The sequence below is a fragment of the Elephantulus edwardii genome, unplaced genomic scaffold, assembly GCF_000299155.1.
Source record: "Elephantulus edwardii isolate Elephantulus edwardi_28Jun2011 unplaced genomic scaffold, EleEdw1.0 scaffold00076, whole genome shotgun sequence".
In the NCBI taxonomy this organism is placed as follows: Eukaryota; Metazoa; Chordata; class Mammalia; order Macroscelidea; family Macroscelididae; genus Elephantulus; species Elephantulus edwardii.
In genome coordinates this window covers 12,253,923-12,277,292 of record NW_006399826.1, presented here as the reverse complement: position 1 = coordinate 12,277,292, position 23,370 = coordinate 12,253,923, and the positions used below count along the sequence as shown (strand labels likewise).

General features: G+C 38.7%; 1 protein-coding gene across 1 annotated transcript in view; it reads left to right on the top strand.

Annotated features, from left to right (window-relative positions):
* The first annotated feature begins 228 nt into the window (after positions 1 to 228).
* Positions 229 to 23,370, top strand: part of RIT2 (Ras-like without CAAX 2) — a 446,724-nt gene continuing 423,582 nt past the window's right edge. The window contains exon 1 of the mRNA XM_006889211.1: positions 229 to 496. Within this exon, the coding sequence (XP_006889273.1) occupies positions 394 to 496 (103 nt within the window). The 5' untranslated portion in view covers positions 229 to 393. The remainder of the gene's footprint in view (positions 497 to 23,370) is intronic.

The following is a 23,370-nucleotide window of genomic DNA, read 5'->3' as shown; positions in this document are numbered from 1 at the left end:
GCTGGAAGGCAGCCAGCAAACTGCCTCTAACAACTGAGGCTGGGGGAGGGGGAAGGTGGCAGGAAGCGAGAGAGGAGACGAAAGGGGAGGAAGGGAAATGGGGATGACATAGAGGAGGGACAAGAAAGAGAAACTGAGAGAGGAAGAGCATGGGAGACGTGCAAGAGCGAAGGATCCGAAGGAGGGGGTTTGTGTAAAAGTCAGATTTTCATTGGAAGCAACTGAAGCGGTTGCTATGAGACCCGCTCAAGCAGAGGACCAGCAGCCAGCCTGGGAGCTGATGCTTCTTCCCGCGTGCCAAACCTTTCTTTTGCCACAGTTTTAGAGTTGTTTAATATCAGAGGAGGCACCTGACACGAATGACTTTTGCCTTCTCTCAGTCCCTCGGGTAAGATGGAGGGAGAAAGTGAAGCCAGCATCTCCGCGGGCAGTGCATCAGGCGGGTCCAGAGAGTACAAGGTGGTGATGCTGGGAGCAGGGGGAGTTGGTAAAAGCGGTAAGTTTTAATATCAAATACTGGGGGAAGAGGGACGGGCAATGAGGGAACTTTCTATATGTACAGAGAGAGAAAGGGAGGAGAAAAGAAAAAAAAAGGGCAATGCTGATGCTGTGAAGGACTAGCTAGAGCAATTTAACACAGCATCTGGCCGGATGTCTTTTAAAAGTGCAGGGACTGATAAAGGGATGCTGATGAGTCAGGCTAATAGAGCCTAGCCAGCCATGACCTAGAACTTTAAGATCATTTTCTTTCTGATGTAAGTCTTAACAATGTTTGCTCTTAGATTAGGTGAATTTAAAACAATATTATTATTATTATTATTATTACATTGCTGAAAGCAAATGTAAAATGGCTATACTATAAAGAAGACTTATTAGTCAAATTTGCACATAGAGAAGTGTGATAAATAAGCAAATACACAACACAGGTATTTACCCTGAATTAGCAAAGCTGATTTTTTTTATTTGTTTCATTGACTCAAAAGTTTCTGCTCTCTTTTCCTTGTCTGCATCGCAGTGAACATGTGAAGGGTTTGATTGTCAAAAGTAAAGCTGGTTTTTGAAAGTGACATTTGAAGGAGTTATATACATTGAACCATGTGTGCAGGAGATTAAAAACAAACTTTGTGGATCACTGACTTGAATGGGAAAGATAGAAGAGTAGGAGAAGTCTATGTAAGACAAAATGATACTGAAGGTGCAGACTGACAAATTTGTTTTGATTCCTTAAACAAACAAAGAAGAATTTGTCAGTGGTTGAATGTTTTGGGTTTTTTTTTTTAACTTAAAATATCAAAGACAGTAACTTAAATGAATGTACAGTTGCAGGTGAGACTGATTAACAGATGGTTGGGGTCTTGTCAGTGGAAAATAAACAACTGATTATAAATTTTTAGAAAAGTATGCATTTTAAACCATCTTCCTTACACTGGTGATATATCTTTGGTACTACCTAAGACAGGAGCAATGTCAGAGCTAGCATGTACAAAATGATAGAAGCACTTCAATTGTTTTAGTGCTTGGCATAAAGACTGAAAACTAAGCTAAATATTCTTAGAATTAACAATCAAGAAGCTGATGAATTTGTTGACAGAGACACACGTGAAAAGAGTTGTTGAGCAGAAAAGGAGTGGAGAAAGGGGGTGTGGATTTAAGAGACAGACCAGAAGGCAAAAGGCCAGAAAACTGGAAGAGATATCAAATGAACACTATCATTGTCCCAAAAAAGGAATTACTAAATTACCAAAAAGGAGAAATTAAAATATATAATTATTCTTATTGACTAAATGCTTACCAGTATGAGAAAAATTAATTACTGATCCTAAGAAGGAAATGTAAAATAAAAAGTATGTACAAGTGAGGAATTGTGGGAAAAGAATTTATGTATTCTCTCTCTATGTACATATATACATACGTGTGCATATGCATAGATGTGTGTGTGTATAGGGTATGGTTATGACTACTAGAAATAGCTAGCTTACCTCAGAGAAAGTTTTCAAGATGGATTCAAAATGTACTCAGAGAAAGAGAGAAGATAAAAAGAAGAGAAAATGTCTATAAAAGAATTGTATAATTGTATTTTCAATGAGTATAGCTAACAAGATTTAAAATGAAGAAATAAGGGAGACTAAAATAATGAGACAAGAGAGAAAAAGATGGTCAATATATACACTCAACATCCACTGCATGTGACGTTCGCCAAGGCATTACCTTTGCATTATGCTTATCTGCTGGTTTGACATCCTTTTTTTTTTTTTTTTTTAATTCACCAGAAGGTGTTGGATGTGAAGACAGTGTGGTAATAACTACCTTATTTTACTACCTAGAAATGGAACACAAATAGTAGAGAAATAGGACAAGATCATCCTTCAACAATAAATTTAGTCTGGAGATGATGATGTTGTATTATTGGTGGGTACTGCAAAGTCAGAACTGACCCACAGCTGACCCTCCGATGGGTTATCAGAGGCAACTAATCTCACAGGCGGAGGCTGACATTGTTTTCCTTTGGAGTGGCTGGTGGCCTCAAACCGCTGTCTTTGGGATTGCAGCACAGTTTCTTGCCAGTAGGCCACAAGATTTCCATTCACCCTATTTTGACCCTCAACCTCAACCCAAACATTATTTGTTTTGATGCCTTATTGTAACCAGTCCATTAATATTGAACAAAACTTCAATGGCAATGAGATTAGCCTGTGTTACTTACAGTTTTGCTTTGTCCAGAAGAGTTAATAGTTTAATATTTGAGCAAAACCATTTCCAGTGTTAGTCATGATTAACTGACTGTTGTTTGTGACTGGTGGAAGTGATAAGTGATGGATGGAATCAAGTCTTGCACTTCAGCTTCAATATCTTTCTCTATGATTCATCTAGTACAACCAGAACGTAGTGGTCAAGCACTACTTCTCAATAATAACTTTCTCCTGAAAATGAAAATGTTTCTTTTGAAATTCATTTAAAACTTTAAAAAATAATGACATCACCTCTTGTTTTATTGGATATCTGAACTCTAAATCTGTAGTGGACGGTTTAGCTAGTCGTCTCATAGTTTCGGTGTTGATGAGAAAGGGTTGTCTTTGACGATTGTTGTGAATTGTGTGATGGGATTTCAAGAAGAGGTCCATTCTGCAAACACTAACAAAGATGAATTTGCTCATTATCCATTTCCAGTCCTGATAGCCAGATCTGAGCGAATCTGACAGTCACCACCTTAGTTGTTTATGATTCTAATTTTCACATGAACAGAATCCTGAAGAGTTCCTTTTTTTTTCCAATATCTAAGGGAGCTCTGGTCCCTTGGCCTAGTGCTAAGAAGCTGTGCTGCAATTCTAAAGACACGCTGTTTGCATCTACTAGCTGCTCCACAGGACAAAGATGGGCATGCTCTTTCTAGGTAATTTTCTACTTCTGAAAACCCACTGAAGGGTTAGCTATGAGTCAATATAACAACAGAAATAATAATATTAAATATACTTAAGGTGGCCTGATACAGGCTATGGTCTTTGCAATCACTTGCTATGCATCAAAAGCTGGGCAATGACTATAAATGATAGAGGGAATGATGCCTTTGAGCTGTGCTGATGGAGAAGAGTATTGAATATACCATGGACTGCTGAGAGAACAAACAGGTTCATCCAGGAGAGGATTAAACCAGGCTGCTCCTTGGGGTCAAGGATTCTGAAGTTTCATCTGGCTTATTTTGGACATGTTACAAGGAGGATCCAGTCCTTGGAGAAGGACATCATGCTTTGGATGGTGTAGGGACAACGCAGGAGGGGAAGACCCTAGATGAGACCGATTGATTCAGTGACTGGGGTAACAGGACTAGGTGTGTCAGAGATAATAAGATTGGCAAGGGATAGAGCAAGGTTTAGGACTGTTGTACATAGGGTCACTCTGAGTTGCAGGTGACTTGACTGCACATAACAACAGCAACATAAAATAATAATATCCATATTTAAGTCCATAGAAGCTATATGAGTAGAATCTTTGGAAATATAGCTTCACTGAAATCATTCCCATGAGATTTAAAATATGTGAGTAGATAAATGTACTATGTGTGAGAACTTTAAAAACATTTAATTAAGCAACAAGTCATTGGAGCACGTGGACCCTGTGCTAGGCACTGTGGAAGGTAAGAATGACGCAATGAACTATTGTGAAGCACCCACAGTTTGAGTATGTGTTTTCATATAATGAGACAGCACACATAGCACTTTTATTCAATAAATTCTACAGAAAATACTATTATTATTCATGTATTCTATTATCACAACATGATTAGACATTCTATTTTATAGAGAGAAAAACTAAGTACCCAAGAAATAACTTGTTCTTGATCACAGAGTTAATTAATTATAGAGTTCGTGAAGTTTTACCTAATTCTGCTTCAATATGTATAAAACCGTGAGGTCATGAAGGAGTTCCACTACTTAGCATTAAGAGGAAACCAGGACTTTAAGTAAGTTATTCTCCTCTACCTTTCCGGAGGGCTGTTAACCAACTTGATTAGCACTCCTACTATTTATATATTCATTTCTTTTAGAGTTTTAAACGAATTTAATTACATAACACCATAACACTTATAGTTAGTAAATGCATTAATGCATCTGTCATTATCCAAGAAGGATACAACAAACTGAGGAAGCAGTGAGATACAAGAAAGAATCCTTACCTTTAAGTGATGCTGTTTTGAAAGATGATTCTGAGAACCTGCGAGTTGAAGTTTGTATTTACACATGACCCTCCTTACGGTGTATTTACATTACTCATTAGTTTTTAAATATAAAAAGTAAAGAAAGAACATCGATTAACAAAGTCAATCTATCTTAGCCAAATCCTTAGCGATATATGTATTCATGCTCCATTCCTTATCATCTTATTTCTGTCTTCTAAAACCAAATAAAGCAACAACAACAACAGCAAAACAAAGAAGCCAAACCAAAACAACATTCATAGCTAAGGTTGAGAAGTGTTATGGACTCCTCACACTGTTTCAAATACTTACTTTTCCCTGTGCTTGGACTGTGTCATATAAAAGGCAGCTCTTCAATGGTGTTCTTGATACGTGCCAGCAAGTCAAATACAATTGTTAGAGACCTTATGAACAACACATCTGAACTCTGTCCCTTCTTAAACCACCCTGATCATCTCTGACATACTCAAGCCTGTTGCTGGGGCCACTGTGCGAATCCATCTCGTTGAGAGCCTTCTCTTGCAGACCCTCTACCTTTCCAAGTGTGATTGAGGTCTCTTTTCGAAGAAGAGTCTCTCCAAACAACTTGCCCCAAGTATGTGAGATGAACGTCACCATCTGTTGGGAAATGCTGGGGAAGAAGGGAGGACCTCCGGCCAGGACAGATCCCCTAAGCTCCGGTTAAGTGTAAGCTTCCCAATGACCTTCAATACGGAGTAGAGAAAGCTCCCCTGTGTTTGGCTGTACCAGCTCGAGAAAGCTTGCCACCTGGGAAGACGGCTCCCACGTCTGTTGAGCTGGGAGTGGTCCGCACAAGGCTGAAGTTCTCCTATCCAATCCGCATGTCCCACGTCTGTAAGCCCACCCTAGCCTGTCTTCCTGTTTACATGCTCCTATATAAGCGCACTGGAGTCCCACTAAAATTGAGCTGGGTTGACTCTTTGATCCTTTTTGGAGTGCTGTATCTCCATCGTGCTTACCCCCATCAGGATATCATTGTTAAGTTGCTGGCGAATAGACAGCAACAACCACACTTGCCTCCAAGGAGCACTCTGGCCGTACTTTCTTTAAGGCATATCTGTTTGTCTGTTTGGGAGGTTCTTATGGCCTAGTCCATAGGGAACTGCATGGCTAAGCCAAAGACAGCCTCTCTAGAGGTTTCAATCTACCAATAACTTTGTGTGAGAAAGATGGATTGTCTCCTTCTGTGGGACCACAACCTTGGAAATGAACCTATAAGAGAGTCAGCTGTGAGTTGATCCCAACTCACTCACTGGCAATGAGAAGAGTGTCTGATTGCCTCCAGATTCACATCAGATTCACTCAGTGAAAATTCAAACTATTCAGAACAATGTACCCAAGGATAGAAAGATTTTATTTCCCAAATGCAACATGCCTCTGGAAACTCAATGAACTTTGATAAATGTCGGTAGTTGAAGAGGTGCTTCAGACCTTTTGTTTACGGGGTCTCTCTATGAGTCGGGCTCAACTTGAAGGCAGTCAACAACAACAACAATATGATGCTTAAGGTAAGTAGAGTGTCTAGTTCTGCTTCAAGTGAGGCAACAGAGGCTCAAAAATGTTAGCATATTTCCCCAAGATTACACAGGAAGGAAGGAAGAGATAGGAAGCGATTTCATCTTTCTAATCCAAAGTGTATTGCTGTCAATGTCCACAGAGAAAGTATCTAATTATCAAAGGAAAGCTACATGTTTTTCCTGGGTTCCAAGGACACATGTAGGAATTTCTTTGGTGAAATCTTACCTAAATGTTCATCTCATGATTCTTGCCCTTGAGGAGTTCATCTCAAGGGAGAAATATATAAACAAAATATGGACCACCAGAGGAACAAAACACGCATATATTAGGTGAGTTTTAGCCAAAGTGATCCTTAGAAGTAGAGATGATGAGATTATGAGAAGTTGACATTATCATCTCATAGACTCCTGGTAGGTTGTCAAGGGGGGATAATGTTTGGAAAGATACATCAGAGAAAAAGGGGAAGATTTTTAAGGAGATGGGCTGGGCTGGTGATTGCCACAACGGGCTTGAGCACTGAGGAAATTGTAAAGATGGCACAGGATGGAGCAAGGTTTCTATTTTGCAAAAGGTTGCTATGAGTCAAAGTTGATTCTATGACATTTTGCTATAGAATGTTTTCAGCTTATTTGCGTCATTTTTTTTAAAAATAACTTTGTACAGTTTACAGAGCAAATCTCAACAGCACCTAACCACAATATATAAACATATTAAGCCCATGAATTAAAAGTTATGGAAAAGTGGCTAAAATAGCATGCCAACATTGAGAAGACATCACAGTAAATGGGTGTTTGAATTATGTACCAAAGTGTACCACAATTTCTCTATCAATTTATTGTACTGTGGTGGCTTCCTGGTGGCTAGGATACTTGAACTTCTGGTACTAGTCTGTTAAATACCATCAGGGCCATTCTTAATGCTCAAGTTTAGTAGCACTATGAAAAGGCACTATGGAAAATGGCGTGACAATCTACTTCTGTAAATAAGCTATTGAAAACACTATGGAACACAATAGCATATTGTTTAAAATAATACAAGAAGAGGAAACCTCTAGACTTGAAGACATTAAGATTACCAGGACTAGATGATCTTTTCCATAGTGTCACTGTCACTAAGAGTCAGTTAAAGGTTAGGTAAGCAAAAAGAACAAACAGATATGCCTTGGAAAAGGTAAAATCAGAGTGGCCCTTGGAGGCAAGGATGGTGATATTTCATCTCTAATATTTTGGACATATTTCTAGGAGAGATTATTCTTTGAAAAAGTATATCATGCTTGCAAAGGTGAAGGGTCAACATAAAAGAGGAAGACCCCCAATGAGGTGGGTTGACATGGTGACTGCAGCAGTGGTCTCAAGTGTATTAGAGGTGATGAGGCTGGCACAGGATAGGATGAGAGTCAGATCTGTTGTGCTTGGATAGCTATGAGTCATACTTGACACTCTGACACCTAACGACAACAACAATAACATTTCTTGAGGTTAAGGAAACACCACCACCATAACAAACCTATAAAGGTAGAATTGTATAGAGAATTGAAAAAGGAGAGAGCATAGGAAGACAGGAAAGAACTTAGTGTTTTAGAATTTTTAAGAAGGAATCTTCATAATTAAGGGGATAAAAGGTTGCAGGTTGGAAATCTCTCCTGGGATTTACTTACCACTTATCTTATGAAATTCTACAAAGTTAAACAACAGAAAACGAGCTGAAAACATGTTCTGCAGGAAATGCACTGAGGAACTAAAAGCGTATTATAATTCATCCATTGTGAATTTCACATAAAGGGGAAAAGCAAATAAGCAATCACACTCTCCTCTGTGCTATTTTGCAATGTGTCTCTTTTACAGATTCAGAGTTCTAGGTAACAGCATTTTATAAAATGAAAGCAATATATTTTCTGAGGTAAACAAGGAGCAAAACAATAGCCAATTCCTTCAACCTCAATGAATTGGTATAAGCAGGTAGAAAATCGAGGCTTTACTGGATAAATTAAATCAAGGGAAACAACCAGCTTAATCATTCACTTCCCCAAAGGTCTATGCTTTACCTTATTAGTGGAACTCTAGGCCTGACAAAGTCAAGCAATTGTTACATCACAGCTGTGTGTTATCTCAACCGCCAAATTAGAAAGGCAAAAGAGGAAAAAAAAATGGAGAAAATGAAAATAGATTTCAAGATCCAAAGCCCTCTACTTTTATCCTTAATGATTACCATCCTAATTATACTTAAGATCATCACTCACTACAAAAATTGGATTAGAGGTCAGAAAAGGGATCAGTAAAAAAGTATTTATCCACTTAAGTAATAATGAGAGCAAATGCCAGACAAGTAATGTTGACTGTAAATATTTCCAAAGTTACAAATACTCTGTAGATTTTAAACTGATAAAAGTACAGTTGCATGTCTTTACCAGAGAAAAGAATTGAAGATAAATGCGCACATATTGATCTCTGAGGATAATTTACACATTTTTGGGCTGCTTATTTTATTGACTCTCATCCCAGTGACCGATGGTGCATCCCATTCTCTTGGTCCCTTACTACAACTTACTACAGCTATGTGAAGTACACAGACATTCTGATCTCCAACTGAGATTCACACGAAAGTAAGCGATATACTTGGAGACCCAGAGACACTAAGTGGTGAACTCAAGATACAACACCCACATATTCATTCATTCATTGTTTACGTATTTTCATTAGCTCACCCTGAAAGGATTTTAACTTATTATTTAAGGGATGACACAATGAAACCAAATGATAACTTTTTAAATTTAAACAAAAATCAAAATTACCTATACCAAAATATTTTTAATGTACTTTCTTTACAAAGAAGAGAGAATGCTCTTATAGTGTCTATCCCGTTCTTATAGTGTCTATCCCGTTGGGCATTGTGCTGTTAACACAAAGGGGACATTCAAAGGGGACATTCCTCCAGCAGTGCTGTTTGAATCTACTGGTAATTCTGCTGGAGAAGGATAAGCGATCTATTTTCATGCAATTTACAGACTCTCAAAAGCTCATCGCTATGTGTCATTTTTTGCTCAACAGCAACGAATTTTTCAGCTATCCTTATTAGGTAGAGCAGGAGAGTAAGAGGAATAATTACTTGAATATTTTAATATGAAATCTCTAAACATATTCATTCTATTTCATTCAGGGTCCTCTGAGGGCCTTGTGGTCAACCTGAAAAATCAAGTAACTCAGTAATTATAAGAATGAAAACTGTGATAATTGTTACAAAATAAACAGAGTTCTGAACACATCCGGCAAAATTCTGAAAGTTCTTAGGTAACAATTTGAGAGAGACTATTGTCTCCCTCCACCAAGTGGATTGACACATGACTGCCGCAGTGAGTGCTAGTGTGTCAGGAAGTGTGAAGATGGCACAAGATAGGAAGGAATTCAACTCCGCTGTTCATAGAGTCGCTGTGAGTCATACTTGACTCGGCGTCGCCTAACAACAACACGGTCTCTAACAGGAACTCTAATTGCCTGCTGGTAAAGAGTTGCAATGCCAACCCAAAGCTAGGCAGTTCAAAACCACCAGCAACTCCATGGGTGAAAGATGGATGATCTCTTCACATGTGATTTACTACCTATGGGAACTATTTCCCACTCGAGAGCACATAACAACAACAGCATTTGTCCCTAAAGGGAATTCTGCTGGTGTAGTCTACAGAGAACAGTGCTGCTAACTCAAAGACAGCACCTTCCTGGTGGTTCAAGTTCACCAACAACACTGCAGGAAAAAGCTAGGCAGTGACCTCCCTTAGAAACTCAATGGTTAATTAGCCATGAGGGGATGCTGATTCAACAGCAATGAGAGAGATTATTTATAAGTATACAAATTACAACTGATAGATCTCAGAGCTACAAACAAAAATATAATTTTCCTATTCATTTACTTTGCAAAAAATGTGTGCGTGTGTGGGTGGGTGGGTGAGTGGTGTATAGTGTGTAATGTGCATATAGTGTGTAGTGTCCTTGGACCTGCCTCTGGTAGATCCTAAAAAAATCACTAAGAATTAGATATAGCTTCCTTCCAGTTGGATGGTAAAACATATAAGTAAATATTATCCATTAATGTATGGAAGGTGCAAGGAGAGTGATGTGTACACGGCACTTTGAAAACAATTTATACCATGGTCCAGGATGTCAGAGTCCCCTCTCACAACATGCTCCTCTGGTCAGCTATAGCAGTGTGACAGTAAGCCAGGCCTCTTGATTTCCTGGTTCCTGGATTTTCAGCTAGGCCATTCTGTTTCTAGCAAAGCAGAATATTCTCTACCCGTCCTGATTAGAAATGAGGTCATTCGATGGTGAGTTATTGTTTCTCTGTGTGTGTGTGTGTGTGTGTGTGTGTGTGTGTGTGTCTTTACAGTGTGGTGGGGTGGTGGCGGTAAACAATGACGCATGACTATTTTTGCATTACTTAGACTCATGCAAGATGTTCTTACTACTGAGTTTGACTTTTATGTGTAAAACCTATCGATGATCTCAACTCACTCATGCAGCTTTGCTCCTAAATACCAACTCTCTAATGACTGTCACCGAGCAGGGCCATCTGCTCCTCTAGTTTGGCAGCAGACACCAGCTAAGCGACAACTGTGTCATATGTTTGTTTCTACTCTTTCTTCCTGCCATAACCCTGCACCAGCTAATGCCCCAGCACTAGAATGGTAATATTGACCTGTCCTAATATGCACACACACATATGAACTTGGGTATTCAAGCATTTCAGGGTTTTAGGAACATGTGCCAGATTCTCTTTGGAGTATGTCTGAGGGGTACAAAACTGATCTGGTGGGCTTTCCTAGGAAGTCATATTGAGAGGAAAATCAAACTTAGATCTGACATCCTAGGAAAACTCTAATTAAATTGTAATGAGATAGAATAGAACATTTTTATTTTTAAAATAAAACATCTAGGGAAGGATTATTAGGTAAGAATATTATTTATGATGGTGGCAAGAAGAGGGAAATATTTGAGGTTTTGGTTAAGAAGATTGTTTTCAACATGTTGCCGTACACTTTTAAATTGACGACCGTACTTAGAAACACATTTTGCAGTCTTTTGCAGCACCGTGTTTAAAGGAAAAAGATATCTGGATAGGGTCTTGGTGAATTAATTAGGAAGCCTCAACAGTTTATCACTCAAGAGAAATCACTGGAGAAGCTGGACTCTGTGAAGAAAATGTGGCATCAGGATTAGAGGAAGATTCATCACAAACCTGTACCATGTAGATGACACAATCTTGCCTGCTGAATGTGAGGAAGACTTGAAACGCTGCAGAAGGTCAAAGGCTACAGCCTTCAATATTGACCGCATCTCAACATCAAGAAGACAAAAATCCTCATCAGTGGATTGATAGGTAATGTCATGATATATGGAGAAAACATTGGAATTATCAACAATTTAAACTTACTTTGATTCACAATGTATATCCTTGATACTAGCAGTCAGGAAGTCAGGTGGATATTGCACTGGGCAAGTCCATTGTCAGGAACCTCTCCAAATTACCAAAGGCAATGCTGTCATTTTGAAGACTAAGGTGCACTTGATTTAGACCACAGACATTTTTATCACTCGCTTTTATCACTCGCTATACATCTGAGACTGCTAGGAGAACAACCAGGTTTGTTCCGGAGAAGGTGAAGCCAGAATGCTCCTTGGAGTCAAGGTTTCTGAAGCTTTGTCTGACATACTTTGGGCATGGTGCAAGGAAGGACTGGTCCTTGGAGAGGGACATCATGTTTGGGAGAGGGGAGGGACGGTGCAGGGGAGGACCCTCGATGAGATGGATTGATTCTATGACTGGAGTGGTGGGAATAAATGTGTTTGAGATGGCTAGGTTGGCACAGGATAGAATGGCATTTAGAGTTCTTGTATATAGGGTTGCTATGAGTCGCAAGTGACTCGATGGCACATAACAACAACAACAACATACATCTGAGAGCCGGACAATGAAAAAGATGAGAGAAGAATTCATGCCTTTGAGTTGTTGGGTTGGAGAACACTGACTATCCCATGCACTTCAAGAAAAACAACAGATACATCTTAAGTGCAGCCAGAGTGCTCCCTAGAGTCCAGGATGGTGATCTCACTTATTTTGCACATGTTGCCTTGGAAAAGGGTATCATGCTGGAAATGTGGAGGGTTGGCAAAAGAGAGGAAGATCCTCAATGAAACGGTGACTGCAGCAATGGGCTCAAGTGTTTAAGACATGTTAAGGGTGGCACAGGACAGGCCAAGAGTCAGATATGTTGTTCTTATGATCACTATGAGTCGAATTCAACCACACTTAACAAAAACAAGAGTTTATCAAGCCAGTATTCTTGTTAACATGTTTTAAAAGGAAAACATGTATGTGAATATATGTGTGATTGTTACATGGATTCTCCTATAGGATTTTTTTTTAAGAATTTTAGAGTGTACCTTTAATATTTTACAGATATCTTCATTTTATACACACATACACACAGATAGATGTTATAAGATTAAATTATACTCTACATACGATGCCATAATATTTTTATTTTCTATTTAACACTATTGGTTTCTTTTGTCCAAACTATTTTCTTTCCAATTTCCCCCAACACAGTAAACAGAAAGGCTAACATTTTTGATTCTTACAAATGTCTGTCCTTGTTCTAAACGTTTTATAAACTCACAAGCCCCTTCAGGTTAGACCTGGGGACTCTCTGATTTCTGAATGAGAGACAGTCAGACATGGGGGAAAAGAAGGGTGATTGCCTCAGAAACCCAGATCCTGGGATGACTGGGCCTGACCTAACCGCCGAGAGAGCTGAAGTTCTTGACCATTGTCTACTCGGTCACACACCACTCCTCATTTTATACCTGCCCTTGATTGGCAGGACGATGGTATAATAGAACTCCAGGGACTGGAGAAATTGAGCACACGAGGAAATTGAGTTCTGTTTTTCTTTGTTTGTAAAATGAGGACATAGACAATACTGTTGTGTTGATTCATAAGCACAGAGCATTTATAACAAAATCTCACACTTGGTAAATGCTGAATCATATTTGCAACATAAATGGATAACTTTGTTTTGATGATTTTCCATTTAAAACATTTAACTTTGTGCAGGCTTTGAACTCAAGCTCCATTTTTCTCATCATAAAACGACGCTAATTAAAATTACCTAAGTGTGTTGCTGGGGAATTTAAATAAAAGTAAAATATGGATTTAAGGGTCCAAAGTACTAGATTGATTTCCTGCCTCCTTCTCTTTCGCACACTCTCCTTTTATCTTCCCTTATCCTTCTGTCCTTTTTAAAAGTTTCCTTCAGTGGAATGGGAGAGGTTAGAGGCAATAAGACCTTTCAGCTGGATTCTAGGAAAGTACAACCTGAATTGAAGTATCGTAAACCTGCTCTCTGCCTGTTCTTGCTCTCTGTATCCTTATATTGATTCGTTTCAGCGTTAGTCTCTTGAGTAGTAATTTCAGTGACAATAATAATGGTGGTTTGCTACTTACTCTAATAAAAAAATCTCCTTTTTCATCTTAATTGACCGATCTCTCTCTCTCTCTCTCTCTCTCTCTCTCTCTCTCACACACACACACACACACACACACACACACACACACACCATACCCCACCTGCCAGAAAAAGGATATGAGGGCAGCTGCCTGCCTGCTACTTGAACTACAAACTTTTTTTTTTTTTAGAGGACCCTTGGTTTCAAATGGACTTTGGTTTCTAGTGCACTTGAATCTGTATAGAAAAGAATTTTCCTGCTATTTCTAATATTCACATATTCTCTTTGTTCTTCTCTGTTGTTGTTGTTATGTGCCGTCTAGTTGCTGGCAACTCATTGTGACCCTATATACAAAAGGTCTATACCCTGCTCTATCCTGTGCCAATCTTACAGTCTCTGACACACCTACTGCCATTTCCCCAGTCATTGAATCAATCCATCTCATCGAGGGTCCTCCTCTCTTGCACTGTTCCTCCACCCTCCCAAGCATGACCTTTCTCTCCAAGGACCAATCTCACCTTCTAACATGATCAAAGTATGTCAGCTGAAGCTTCAGAATCCTTCCCTCCAAGGAGTAGCCTGGCTGCACCCTCTCGAGATTTTTGATCCATAATAAGTAATTGCAAAGACCATGGCCTTTGTCAGGCACACTTTAATCTCTAGACTGATATCATTGTTCTTCAGTACTTTGCAGAGGTCTCTGGCAGTAGCCTTTCCCAATGCAATTAGTCTCTTAATTTCCTGGCTGCTGGTACCAAGAATGTTGATTGTAGAGGCAAGCAAACTGAAGCTGTCAACAATCTCAATCTCTTCATCATCCATCATGATGCTGCCAATCAGCCCAGTGGTGAGAATCTTGGTTTTCTTGATGCTGAGCTCTAATCTATATTGAAGGCTGTAGTCCTTGACCCTCTGCAGCAAGCACTGCAGGTCCTCCTCACTTTCAGCAAGCAAAGTTGTGTCATCTGCATAACACAGATTGTTAATGAGTCTGCCTCCAATCCTGATGCCACATTTCTCCTCAGAGCCCAGACTCCTGTGTTATCTGTTCCACATATAGATTGGAAAGACATGGAGATAGTGTTTGTTATTTGCCATTGAGTTGGAATTAACTAACAGCGGACCATTCAGCAGGTTTTGGAGGCAGTAAATCAAATGAGAGGAGATGCCTCTCTTTCTCTTGTGGAACAGCTGATGGATTCAAACCCTGTGGCTTTGAAGTGGCAGCACAACACCTTACTACTAGACCACCAGAATATTACTAAATTATCAGGGGAAGAGTCATGGTTAATTGTTACAGAACAACATTACTAATAAGCTATGCACATGTAGATGTTTTTAAATACTGAAAATATATGTCAGGAACATATTTTTTTATTTGACTTCTAAAGAATGTAGCCAATTAGTCCCTACTTATTATCTTTTAATCCAGAGTGTCCTATCTCTATCTACTCTTCTTACATTTTCTCCAAGTAAAGCTGTTTATCCTGAAATACCATTTTGCTTCTTTATTAGTCTGCTCAAGTATCTTCAGTGGGTTTCTATTGTTAACCAACTGACATTTAAAACCCACAAAACTCCCAATATCCAAAATACGCCTTGCTGAATGCAAGCTAGTCATGAAGAAGGACATTCCCAAGGGCGATTAAATAATAGGAGAGCTATAGTGTAGAATGGCAGAGGGATACAAGCCAGAGAGAATGAAAATATTCAAACAAGGGGACAGAAACAGAAAATGAATGCCAAAAGGGTCAAATGAAGGAGAAAGGGGTCAGATGATGCTCAAGTGACACAGTTCAAACCTAAGGATTCAAAGCCGAGAGTCATTAAGCATTATTTGAAGTGGACCCTGGTGTATGCCTTGTTGGACTCCTTCTATGCCTCCCTGTTTTGTGATTCACTACCTCACTCAGTGCAGACTAAATACTGGGATAAAAAATATCCTGAAAGAAAAAGGATCCTGAGTCATCATGCCAGTTCTGCATCTATCCTCCAGACAAACTTCTTTACACTTCAGACAAAATTCTTGAGACTCCCTCCTCCTTTTTCTAAATTTTCTAAATTTATCCAGTTGTAACTGCCCATGTGGATTCTGTACAAGTGCTTTCTTTCTTTTTTTTTTTTGTAGGAAACGTCTCATTGACAGCTCAGATATATATATATAATCTCCATACACACATATATCACATATATAAAAAATAATACTGCCCCTTCCTCCTCCTCCATGAGTGAGTTCAGGCAGCTCCTTTCTGCTGGGGCAGGGGGGAGAGATGGGCGGGGCAATGCCTGTTTTCTAGAGAGCACCTGCCCGCTCCTTCCCAAAGATTCCCTGCCTCCAGTTCCAATGAGGGGGGCCTGAGCAGCCAGGCTCTGAGAAAGAAGGGGTCCTTCCCCAGCTTCCACCTGCTCTGCCTTGGGTGGGCTGCAGGAGTGGAGGGCCTCACTGAACTCATTGGGATCCCCACCCCGGCTCCCACGTCCATTGTCTATGCTGGAACCACCAAGTGCAGCGGGCTATGCAGGGGGGTGGGCCACTGCCCAGTACTGGCTCTTTCTCTTGCTTTAAATCTTCCCTGCCTGCTCTAATATGTCTTCTCCCTTTATAGCATTTGAAATCCTGATCCTGTTTCATTTCATTTCATATAACAAATGCATAAAGACTTCTAGCATCTGATTTTGTTGCATTAAAATAATTTAAATTTTCATTTTATATTTAACTTTTTATTTCTTTATATTTTAATATCTTTCTATTGTGATTATAAATTCCTAGAAAGTATAAAACATACACACACACACACATGCATGCACCCCTACCATGGTGATTATAGTATGGTGGCAAAATCTCAGAATCACTAATAAATATTTTTCCTCTTTTCCCTTTAAGAAAATGCAGAGTGAGATATCAGATTCTTAGTAAATGAAAGTTAGAACATCTTCTATAATGTCTCAACTTGAAAGTCAAGGGTATAGGAAAAGAAGCTGCTATCAACAGAAAAGTGGTATATCTAAATAAATACAATTTGGGTTTGGACTAAAGTATTATAAATCTGCCAGTGAAGTATTCATACCTGTTTTATGTTCTTTTAAATACAAATATCCCATCTTTCTCTCACAGAGCAGCTGGTGTACTTGAACCACCTATTTTGGGGCTGGCAAGTGCAACTTCTTATCCACTAGGCCACCAGACCTCCCTTTATTCTATCAGCAGTACACATCTCCCAGAAAGCAGTGTGCAGTAGAATATATGAAAATAATTAGCATTTGCTTCTTAATTGCCTATTGGAACTTGATCTTCAGACTCAAAATTATGTTTCTTGAGGTGGGTAGTTTATTTTATGAAATACACTAGGATGTTGTTGTTATAGGCGATCAAATCAGAACTGACTCACAGCTGACTCCCCAGCGGGCTTTCAGAGGCTGTAAACCACATGGGAGGAAGCTGCTCATCTTTCTTCCTCAGAGCTGCTGGTGGCATCAGCCACATTCCTTTGGGCTGGCAGTGCAACTTCCTACCACTAGATCACCAGAGCTCTCTCTGGTGTTTGCACCTTTCCTCAACAACAAACCTTAGCATTTAGTTGAAGACACTCTGGTGGTGTAATAGATAGATAAGGAGTTAGAACTGCTCACCAAAAGGCATCCAACGGCAGCTCCACACAGAGAGAGAGGTGGTTCCTATCCAAGTGCAATGGGGACTTGAGGAGATGGGGGGGAAAAAGGCACTGAATGATAGTAAATTACTATAAAAAGTACAATTTATAGGGGTGATTGTACAGAATACAAGTACATCAAATAAACACAATGTATATGAATGATGAAAAAAAACTTAAATATTTGTGTAGCCTTAGAAACCGTATGGAGAGTCGCATGCATCTGAATGGACTTTATGTGTGTATGAGAGAGTTTAATCAAGGCGATTTGGGTACAAAATGCTTAGTGTAAATCCAGTATGGGAAAAATGTTTGTTGATGGTAAACTTTTAGAGAATGAATTAAATTGTAATCGAAAGCCTGAGTTCTGCATCAGCCATCAGTTTCTCAGATGCAACCACCCCAGAAAAATGCAAAGTATCTGGGAAATGGTGTAATTATAACAAATTTCATTCTACACGAATGTAACTTCAAAGAATGGAAGATAATCACAGGACTGAGTGATTATCAAGATAGTATCAAGCTTTCTCCCTGATTTTAGCAAGCTAAAGCTTTTAGCAACTTCAGTTTGTTAGGCTCCACAATAAACACTTTTGGTACCAGCAGCCAGAAAATTAAAAGATAAATTGCACTGGGAAGTCTACTGTTAGAGACTTCTCTAAAGTACTGAAGGGCAACAATGTCAGTCTGGAAACTAAGGTATGCCAAGAGAAATAATGTCAGTATGGAGACTAAGGTGTGCCTGATTCAGGCTATGGTCTTTGCAATTACTTGCTATGAATCAGAAAGCTGTATAATAACTAGGGATGATAGAAGGAGAATTGATGCCTTTGAGCTGTGGTGCTGGAGAACAGTATTGAGTATATCATTGACAGCTAGGAGAACAAACAGATTTGTCCTAGAGAGGGTGAAACCAGGCTGCTCTTTGGAGTTAAGGATTCTGAAGCTTCATCTGATGTACTTTGGACACGTTGCAAGGAGTGACCAGTTCTTTGAGAGGAAGGTCATGTTTGGGAGGGTGGAGGGACAGGGCAAGAGAGAAAGACCCTTGAGGAGATGGGTTCAGATGGGTTCAGACTGGGGTCTTGGGGGTAGGTGTGTGTCAGAGACAATAAGATGGGCACAGGGTAGAGCAGGGTATAGGGCTGTTGTACACAGGGTTGCTATGAGTCACAAACAACTTGATGGCACATAACAACAACAGCATACAATAAAGAAGTAAAAATAAAAAAGATAATTTATTACTATGGAGTTCAAATTGACTCATAGTAGACCCTCTGCTGAGTTTCCACAGCAGTAAGTAATACAAGAAGCTACTGTTCATCTTTCTATCTCCGAACTGCTTGTTGAATCTACCTGCAATTCCTATAAACTATGGCATCAGAATTTCCTAAAAAAAGAAGGAAGATGCAGTTCATAGGCAAAATTATTTCTAACAAAGCAAACAAATACATTTAAAAATAAAAAAAAATTACTCTCTCTGAGATGGAGAATTTCCCCCTATTAATCATTATTCCCTCTTCCCATTCTTTTCTGCTTGCTTGGCAATAAAGAAAGAGTTTAAGCAATCTTATTTCATTATTATCCTTTAGTCTCACCTCACAAAAACCTTTCTTACATTCCCCTTTAACGTTGTAGATCCTACTTACTTCATCACATGAAAGCAAATTATTATCTTTTTGTTTCATAAATACACTATCTATTTTGGCAGTACACACATTGCCTGCCTCTTAAAGGTCATTTGCATTTCCCCTTGACTTTAACAAAATGCTGAGGCGGCCCAGCATGTCTGAAACAGCACGGGCTTTGAAGATGGATAGACATGCATTGAAATGCAGTTCTTCCACTTAGCAGTCAATTGACTTAGCCAGTTCTTTCTTTTCCATCTATCAATGTTGAAGGATCCAGGGTTTATTCCTTGGGCTTATTCTCGTCTTTAACTACATTAATATCCCAGACTACATTATCCAGCCCTGCTACTTTAAAGTATAAATTTAAAGTAAATATTTATTTTAAAAAGTTATTTCTTCAGATTTAAATTATGATGAGAAAACACTTAAAAAAGACTAACAATGATAAATATTGACAATGATGTAATGGCACTACAAATTAAATGAAGAGATACATGGAGACTTAGGTATTCCTGATTCAGGCCATGGTCTTTGCATTTAATTGTTTTACATCCGAGAGCAAGACAATGACATAAGATGACAGATGCAGAATTACTGCATTTGAGTTGTGGTGCCAAAAAAGTGTCTTGAACATACCATGGTCTACCAAGAGAACAGGTTTATCCTGGAGAGGGTGAAATCAGGCTGTTCTTACTAGGCAAGGATTTGGAAGCTTTGTCTCACATACTTTAGACGTCTGCCCAGGAAGGGACCAATCCCTGGAGAAAAACATCATGCTTGGAAGGGTGGAAGTTTGGTACAGGAGAGGAAGACCTCGGATGAGATGGATTGACACAGTAACTGAGATAATGAAGATAGGATGTTGGAGACTATGATACTGGCTCAGGACAGAGAAGAGTTCAGAGCTATTGTACATAAGGTTGTCATGAGTCACAGGTGACTTGACAGCATATAACAACAACAAAAAAGCACAATAGGGTGTATTTTGTTTTTTCTCTATCTTTCTGTGTATGTGTGTGTGAGAGAGAATGTGAATATCTTGAATATATATTCATTTATATGTGTTCTTAGAAGCATGCTTACAGTGCTCTCAAATTAAAAGTGTAAATGCCCATCAATATAAGACTGGATATATAGTTTTGTTAGATCATGCAATAGCTTGCTAAGAGAATTGGAAAAGAACTGTAACAAAATTTAACAATAAAGATATATCTCACAAGTATAAGATTGAACATTAGCCACCCAGAAAGAATAAATAAGCAGTCATTTACGTAAAGATAAAAAAATAGGCAAGATCCACTATTATATTACATGGAGTAGTAACAAATAATCACACAAACACACATAATGATGTTTCCCTAAAACATGCCTAGTACATCTATTGTGTTGCTGGTAGATGTAGTTAAATTGACTCTCTCAGAGTGATCTTATGAACAGAGAGAAAATATGTCCTGTTCTTTAACATCCTCACAAAGTTCACCATGCTCACGTTCATAATTGGAGTCAATGGCAAGTCATCTTGTTAAGGGTCTTCCTCTCTTTTACTGGCCCTTTATTTCTCCAAGTGTGATTATTTCCCAATTATCTAATATTTGCCAACTATTTGCATATTTAAAATGTATCTCTGGAAACACACCAAGGTGTGAGGCAAGAGTGGTGTAGCCATAATGACTAGGCATATACATCAACTTCTTAAGCCATGAATGTCAGTTATGTAATTATGTAATTTAGTAATGACAAAATGTGGAAGTTATTTAATGATGTAATTTTGGAAGTTATGCAATGATGTAGCCATCCTCCATTGTGTTTGGTGTGATTATCTTCCATTTCATACAATATTAATTTTCACATAATGATTTCTTATTAGACTCTAACCTATCAATAAATATGGCAGAAGGATAGTCAACTTTGAGAAAGGAACTGTCAAAATGACCAGAACTGACACAAGATGGTTTCTGGTTCAAAAAATGATTGTTCTCCTTTTAGCCTAAAGAGGTAGCATGAGTGCTCACTTTATGATAATCCACAGAGTTGTACTTGGTGTTTGCATTGTGTGTTTCTTAATATATGTTAAATGTCACACAAGAAAAAATCAAAATATGTATCACCAGTTCAAACTTTTCTACTTGATCACAGAATTTCATATTATCTCTCTGAAATCTCCATTTAGATATTTAAAAACAATTTCCAACTAAAAAAGCCACAACTGAAATGACTGTAGGACTGTTTTCCTTCAAAACCCATTTCTTTCACATCCTTCCTCTAATCAACTAATGACTATATCATCCTTCCAAAGTTTCAGGCCCCAAACACGGCCTGATCCTTTCTTCTCTTTCTCATTCCTCCACAACAAATCTATAGGTGAGTCATGTTGGCTGTATCTTTAATATGTATCCAGAGAATTTATTTTCCCAAAACTCCAAAAATATTATCCTGGTCCAAGGACCATTACTTGTTTGTTTTCTGTGATGTTGTGCTACTGCTTCTGTTATTATTCTGTTCTATCTGTGTGCTTCTATTATTATTCCCTACAGTTGATTCTTAAAATGACTTCCAGAATGGTCTTTTGAACCAAAATTTAGGCCTTGCCATTTCTTTACTTAAAATACTATCAGAATGTCACATGTTCTCCTTAATTAAGTCACTTCTTATGACGTACATATGTTTCAAAACCAGGAAAGGTGTGTGTCAGGGATGCATCCTTTATACTTTTTCAGTTTATTGCAGAAAAGATCATTTGGGAGGCTGGGCTTTATGAGGAGGACTGTGGCATCAGGATTGAAAGAAGACTCAATAACAGCGTACATTATGCAGATGACACAATTTTGCTTGCTGAACCTCAGAAGGACCTGAGGCACTTATTGCAGAAGGTCAAGGACTAGAGTCTTCAATATGGATTGAAGCTCAACATCAAGAAGACAAAGGTTCGCACCATTGAACAAATTGGCAGCACCATGATAGATGGAGAAGAGATTGAGGCTATTAACAATTACAGCTTGCTTGATTCCACAATCAATACTCTTGGCACCAGCAGTCAGGAAATCAAAAGAAAAATTGAATTGGGGAAGTCTGTTGTCAGAGACCTCTCCAAAGTGCTAAAGAGCAATGATGTCAGTCTAGAGACTAAGGTTTGCCTGATTCAGGCCATGGTCTTTGCAATTACTTCCTATGCATCAGAAAGCTCAACAAAGAATAAAGATGACAAAAGAAGAATTGATGTCTTTGAGTTGTGGGGCTGGAGAAGTCTTAAACATGCCAAGAAAACAAATAGGTCTGCCTTGTAGAGAGTGGAACCAGGTTTCTCCTTGAAAGCTAGGATATTGTAACTCCATCTCACATACTTTGGGCACATAGCCAGGAGGTACTAGTCCTTAGAGAAGGACATCATGTTCAGAAAGATGGAGGGACAGTGCAGGAGAGGAAAACCCTGGTTGAGATGGATTGTTACAGTGGGAGTATGAGTGTTGGACTCATTGAGACTGGCTAGGTTTCAGAGCTGTTGTCTATATAGTCGCTATGAGTTGCAGGCAACTTGATGGCACATAACAACAATGATGTATGTTACTTTTCTGATCCTATGCCCTATTATTGTCTATCTGGCTCACTCTGCTTCAGACATACACACTGACATTTTTGCTGCTCCTGAAAGATACCAATCAGACACTCTATTTAGTGCCTTTGGTCTGGATTTTCCCTCTTTCTGGAATTTATTTTCTTCCATATTACCTGTAGGGCTAACTTTATCTTTTTTAACCATTGCTTTATTGTTGCTAAATCTATGAACTTAGTCTGATGACTACTTTATGGAAAACCTTAACCTCTTCTAGTAAATCCATTTTTTTCCTTTTGTATTTTTTTTCCTCTGGGTAAGCTTGATTAAGTTCTAATTGAGTAATTTATTATATTACCCAGTATTTGGGGCTCTATCAAGGCAACATGTCTGTTTTGTTGTTCCCAGAACCTGGTGTATATATGAAGTTACCCAATCTATGAAGTCTTGCAGTATCAATGGATTGTTGTAACTATTTGCTGAAAGGTTGGTAATTTAAATGTACTCAGTGGCACGATGAAAGAAAGGCCTAGTGATATGTTTCTTAAAAGTAAATTGTAACCAAGAAAATAGCAGATTCTATGTAGCAAATTCTATTCTCTAACTCACTTGGTCTCCATGAATCAAAACTGATGGAAAAGCAGAGTTTGTTTTTTATAGGAGAGGATAATAGAATTCTTGCCAGTGAGTTGTAGGATTCAGTGTCGTTTTGGGGAAAATTATAAGTGAAATATCCTCATTTAATTATAAGTAAATCATTAATGCTTAAAACATTTAATGATTGATAGACTTTTAGCCTAAATAGTTT